Here is a 6000-nt window from a genome sequence, read left to right on the forward strand (position 1 = left end):
GAAAGAGCAACAAACTTTAATTAAACACAATAAAAATGAGAGCACCGGGGTATCACAGCCAAGAGCTGGTTTGAAGTTAGAGAAAGTTCTTCAAACGTTTTTATTACCAACATTCTTTGTAATACATAATACTAAAATATTTTCAAATATATCAATATATAAAAATAGATATTTTATATAGAAATATATAAAAATATATAAAATATATCAAAATATATATATAAAATAAATCTCTAAATACAAAACCCAGCTCAAGGGGACAGAAAGAAAAAAACTTCAATAAAACACAACAAAAGTGACAGCACTGGGGTATCACAGCCAAGAGCTGGTTTTAGGTTAGAGAAAGCTCTTCAAACATTTTCATTTTGTAATACATAATACTAAAAATATTTTCAAATAGATCTATATAGAACTATATATTTTTATATAGAAATATATATTTTATATAGAAATATATATTTTATATAGAAATATATATTTTATATAGAAATATATATATTTTATATAGAAATATATATATTTTATATAGAAATATATATATTTTATATAGAAATATATTTTTTATAGAAATATATATATTTTTTATATAAAATAGATCTCTAAATACAAACCCCAGCTCAAGGGGACAGAATGAAAAAACTTCAATTAAACACAATAGAAATGAGAGCTCTTGGCTATCACAGTCAGCCAAGAGCTGGTTTTAAGTTACAATCTCTATTCCCCTAAAAGGATTTCTGACCCTGCAGAATTAAAGGAATCTCCCAAACCCAGACCAAGAGAGGACCCAAAATCCCTCTGTGAATTCAGGTGTGAGCAGAGAGAGCAGGAGATGCAATTAGCAGCCGTGGGTGTAATTAGGAGAGGCTGGAGGGCAGGGAGAACAGCCTGGACTGGATCCCAGAGCACCCCAGGATGCTGAGCCCGGGGTCCTTCAAATGCCACCGAGCCCTGGCAGGGCACAGAGCCCTGGGCTGCGCTGCCACCGGGGTCCCCAGTGCCACCATGAGGCCCCCAGTGCCCTCAATGGGATCCCCAGTTCCCTCAATGGGATCCCAGTGCCACCATGAGGCCCCAGTGCCCTCTATGGGATCCCCAGTTCCCTCAATGGGATCCCAGTGCCACCATGAGGCCCCAGTGCCCTCAGATCCCAGTGCCACCAATGGGGTCCCAATTCCCCCACTGGGGTCCCCAGTGCCCCCATGAGGCCCCAGTTCCCTCAATGGGATCCCCAGTGCCCCCAGCAGGATCCCAGTGCCCCTCATTGGGGTCCCCAGTGCCACCAGTGGGGTCCCCAGTGCCCCCATCAGGGTCTCAATTCCCCCATCAGGGTCTCAATTCCCCCATCAGGGTCTCAATTCCCCCATCTGTGAACCCCAATTCCCCCAGTGGGGTCCCCAGTGCCCATCAGGATGATCCCAGTGCCCCTCATTGGGCTCCCCAGTGCCCCCGTCTGTGATCCCCAATTCCCCCATCGGGATCCCAGTGCCCCCAGCAAGATCCCCAGTCCCTCTCATTGGGCTCCCCAGTGCCCCCATCAAGATCCCAATTCCCCCATCAGGATCCCAGTGCCCCATCAGGGTCTCAAATCCCCCATCTGTGATCCCCAATTCCCCCAGTGGGGTCCCCAGTGCCCATCAGGATCCCAGTGCCCCATCGGGGTCCCCAGTTCCCCCATCGGGGTCTCAATTCCCCCATCAGGGTCCCAGTGCCCCATCAGGGTCTCAATTCCCCCATCTGTGATCCCCAATTCCCCCAGCAGTGTCCCCAGTGCCCATCAGGGTCTCAATTCCCCCATCAGGGATCCCCAATTCCCCCAGTGGGGTCCCCAGTGCCCATCAGGATGATCCCAGTGCCCCCATCAGGGTCTCAATTCCCCCATCAGGGTCTCAATTCCCCCATCAGGGATCCCCAGTTCCCCCATCAGGATGATCCCAGTGCCCCATCGGGGTCCCCAGTTCCCATCCTGGGCTGCTCCCCTCAGCTGCAGCAGTGCTGGGAGGGACCCCAAGGAGGCCCCTCCTGGCAGGAATTTGTGCCCCTGGCATGTGCCACCCTGCTGGGCTGGGCTGGAGCCCACCCACCCACAGGGACCAAGGCTGGGACCCTCAGCTGCCATCTGAGCCCTGGGAATGTCCCTGAGGAGCCAGGAACCCATGGAAACCCAATTGTGCACCTGTGAAATGCCAAATCTGCCAGCAAAGGGGTCAGGAACCCATAAAAACCCAATTGTGCACCTGTGAAATGCCAACTCTGCCAGCAAAGGGGTCAGGAACCCATGGAAACCCAATTGTGCACCTGTGAAATGCCAAATCTGCCAGCAAAGGGGTCAGGAACCCATGGAAACCCAATTGTGCACCTGTGAAATGCCAAATCTGCACAGCAAAGGGGTCAGGAACCCATGGAAACCCAATTGTGCACCTGTGAAATGCCAAATCTGCCAGCAAAGGGGTCAGGAACCCATAAAAACCCAATTCTGCACCAATAAAAGTCCAATTCTGCAGACCCAAGGAATCAATAAAAGCCCAGTTCTGCAAACCAAAGGAACCAATAAAAGTCCAATTCTGCACCATCAAAAGTCTAATTCTACAAACCAAAGGGATCAGGAACCAATAAAAACCCAATTCTGAACCAAAAAAAGCACAATTCTGCAAACCAAGGGTGACAGGAACTGATAAAAACCAAATTCAGGAAACCAAAAAACCCAGTAAAAGCCCAGTTCTGCACCAATAAAAACCCAATTCTGCAAACCAAAGGAACCCATAAAAACCCAATTCTGCACCTATAAAAGGCCAAATCTGCAAACCCAAGGGGTCAGGAACTCATAAAAGCCCAATTCTGTGCCAGTAAAAGCCCAATTCTGCAAACCAAAGGAACCAATAAAAGTCCAATTCTGCACCATCAAAAGTCTAATTCTACAAACCAAAGGGATCAGGAACCCATAAAAACCCAATTCTGAACCAAAAAAAGCACCATTCTGCAAACCATGGGCAACAGGAACTGATAAAAAACCAAATTCTGCAAACCAAAAGAATCAAAGTCCAATTCTAGAAACCTAAAGGAACTGATAAAAACCCAATTCTGCAAACCAAAGGAACCCATAAAAACCCAATTCTGCAAACCAAAGGAACCCATAAAAACCCAATTCTGCACCAATAAAAGTCCAATTCTGCAGACCCAAGGAATCAATAAAAGCCCAGTTCTGCAAACCAAAGGAATCAATAAAAGACCAATTCTGGAAACCAAAGGAACCCATAAAAACCCAATTCTGGAAACCAAAGGAACAAATAAAAACCCAAATCTGCAAATCAAAGGAACCAATCAAAGCCCAATTCTGCAAACCCAAGGAACCAATAAAAGCCCAGTTCTGCAAACCCAAGGAATCAATAAAAGCCCAATTCTGCACCAATAAAAGCTCAGTTCTGCAAAGCAAAGGAATCAATAAAAGCCCAGTTCTGCCAACCCAAGGAACAATCAAAGCCCAGTTCTGCCAACCCAAGGAACCAATAAAAGCCCAATTCTGCAGACTCAAGGAATCAATAAAAGCCCAGTTCTGCCAACCCAAGGAACCAATAAAAGCCCAGTTCTGCCAACCCAAGGAATCAATAAAAACCCAATTCTGCACCAATAAAAGCCCAGTTCTGCCAACCCAAGCCCCAGCACTCCAGCCTGGCCCTGAGCTGAGCCCTGGGAGTTCCTGGAAGAGAAGCCAGCCTGGCTCCTGGACACACAATTATTCCATGATGCCCACAAGAAATGAGTCACCTTTTACATAAAAAAAAATAAAAATAAAGTTTCCACCGTCCTCCTTTCCTGCCGCGGGCGTTCACTCTGAGCCGGGCCAGTTTAACTCTGCCATCCTTGCTGATCATTAATTGTAATTAAATGTCCCCACATCCAGCAGTGAATGAATAAAACCCAAACCCCTCCCAGCCCAGATATTTCACAGAGTTAAGTGAGTTCTGTGTTTCTCCTCTGGAAATGCAAAGCTCCACATCAAACCCAGCTCCTCACCTAACTATAATATCAAGAGACGAGATCAGCTGCACTTTTTGTCCTCTGAAATGGAAATAAAAACACCCACACTCCTCACCCCGGCAGCTCCCACCCATCCAAACCAGGTTTTGCAGAATAATAAATCCCATTTCCACTGCTCGGTTTGCCTTGAGAAGCTTCATGGGAGAAGTCCAGGAAAGAAAAGTACAAGAATTCCCAATAAACGAGGGGATGGGCAATGCTGGAGCACACCCAGGGCTCTGCTGCTCCATAAATCCCAAAGTTTCCGTGCCCAGCCCGGTGCCAGCGCCGCAGCATCGCCGCAAATCCCAGAGCTCCGAGCCTCGGCTGGGCACGGAGGCCCCAGGAGCTGCTCCAGGGGTTCCAGCCGGGAAATTGGAGCAGGGAAATAAATCCAGGGGAGGCTCCAGCCCTGAGCGCAGCCAGCCCTGCCCAGCCGGGGCTGATGCGGAGCAGCCCAAACCCCAAATTCCCCTCCCGGAGGCACCGGGCTGGGCTCGGAGATAACGAACGGCGTTATCTGTTCGCGGTTTAACCCCGGTTATTTCTCAGGGTTTCCGTGATGTCCCCGGTGATCGGGAGGAGCTGGAATTGCCCCCACCCAATGTTCGGGTATCACAAACAATCCCCATCCATTCGGATATCACACACACACCTGCCTCGGCAAACGCCTTGGGGGGACTCAAAGTCCTTGGGAGAACTTCTGCAGCACTTCCAGGGCGGGGAAAGACGGGGGAATTACAAGGATGGGGGATTTACAAGGATGGGGGAATTACAAGGATGGGGGAATTATCTCAGGGTAGCGATGTGACTTGGTCCAGCAAGCCACGACAGGGCTCGGATGTGGATAACTGATCTAAAATAATGCCATTTTTTAGGAAATCGGGCGATTCCTCATCAGACGCAGGTTACCACTAACATCACACCGGGTACCGGGGCCAGAGCCGCGCTGCCTAAAGCGAAGCCCCGGGAACGGCGGCCCCGGAGGGACGGGAAGGACGTGACGGAGCGGGGAAGGGGCGAACCCCGCCGAGGGAGCGGGGCTGTCCCGGGGGGCAGGGAGAACAAAGGAGCAGCCCGGGGGTGACACCGGCTGGCAAAGGGCACGGGCGGCGCTGCCCCGGGAACCCCGCAGAGCCCCGCCGGGAGCGCCCCCCGCATCCCCCCGAGCGGCACAGGATGCGCGCTCCCCCCGCGGTCCCGCACCTGAGCGTGGGGCCGATGCAGGCCGTGTCGGTGCTCTCGATCTCGCGCAGGATCCGCTCGTGCTCCGCCGCCGTCTCCAGGCTCTCCAGCTCCGCCATCTTCGGCCGCTCCATGGGGCCGCTCCACCTGCGCGGCCCCGCCCGGCCCGGCCCGGCCGGCAGCGGCACCGCCGGGGCTGCTCGGCCCCGCTCCGCCACCCGCGCGGGGCACCACGGGACATGTAGTGCGGGAGGGGCCGCGCCGCGCGAGGAACCACGGGAGATGTAGTCCGGGAGCGGGGCTGGGCCGCGCGGCACCATGGGAGATGTAGTGCGGGAGGGGGCCGGGCCTGCGCGGCCGCTCCGCCCAAGGAGGGACGGACGGAGCAGCGCGGCCCCGGGACTGGGGGAAGATTGGGTGGGGAGGGTGTTGTACCCATCGAGGGGACACATCTCTGGAATTGAGAGCCCTATGGCAGTCCCCGTGCTGTACTCAGGAGAGGACACAGCCCCATGGCACTGTCCTGGCATCCTCCCCATGAGGGGACATGGCCCCATGGCTTGGACACCTCTGTGAATGACACAGTCCCATGGCACTGTCCCCGTGTCCTCCCAGTGAGGGGACACGGCCCCATGGCTTGGACACCTCTGTGAATGACACAGCCCCATGGCACTGTCCCCCTGTTGTCCCCAGGAAAGGACACAGCCCCATGGCACTGTCCCCATGTCCTCCCCATGAGAGGACACAGCCCCACGGTAGTGACACCGTTATGACATCCCGGCAGGACAGAACCTGTGTCCC

The 6000-nt window shown here is 52.2% G+C and overlaps 1 protein-coding gene across 5 annotated transcripts in view; it reads right to left on the minus strand.

Annotated features, from left to right (window-relative positions):
- EXOC6B (exocyst complex component 6B) overlaps window positions 1-5438 on the minus strand; it is a 319988-nt gene extending 314550 nt beyond the window's left edge. For all 5 annotated transcript variants that reach the window (XM_077177925.1, XM_077177924.1, XM_077177922.1 and 2 more), the window contains exon 1: window positions 5221-5438. In XM_077177925.1, coding sequence (XP_077034040.1) covers window positions 5221-5333 — 113 coding nt within the window. In that variant the 5' untranslated portion in view covers window positions 5334-5438. The remainder of the gene's footprint in view (window positions 1-5220) is intronic.
- Window positions 5439-6000: the final 562 nt, after the last annotated feature.

This window comes from Agelaius phoeniceus, chromosome 4 (genome assembly GCF_051311805.1).
Source record: "Agelaius phoeniceus isolate bAgePho1 chromosome 4, bAgePho1.hap1, whole genome shotgun sequence".
In the NCBI taxonomy this organism is placed as follows: domain Eukaryota; kingdom Metazoa; phylum Chordata; class Aves; order Passeriformes; family Icteridae; genus Agelaius; species Agelaius phoeniceus.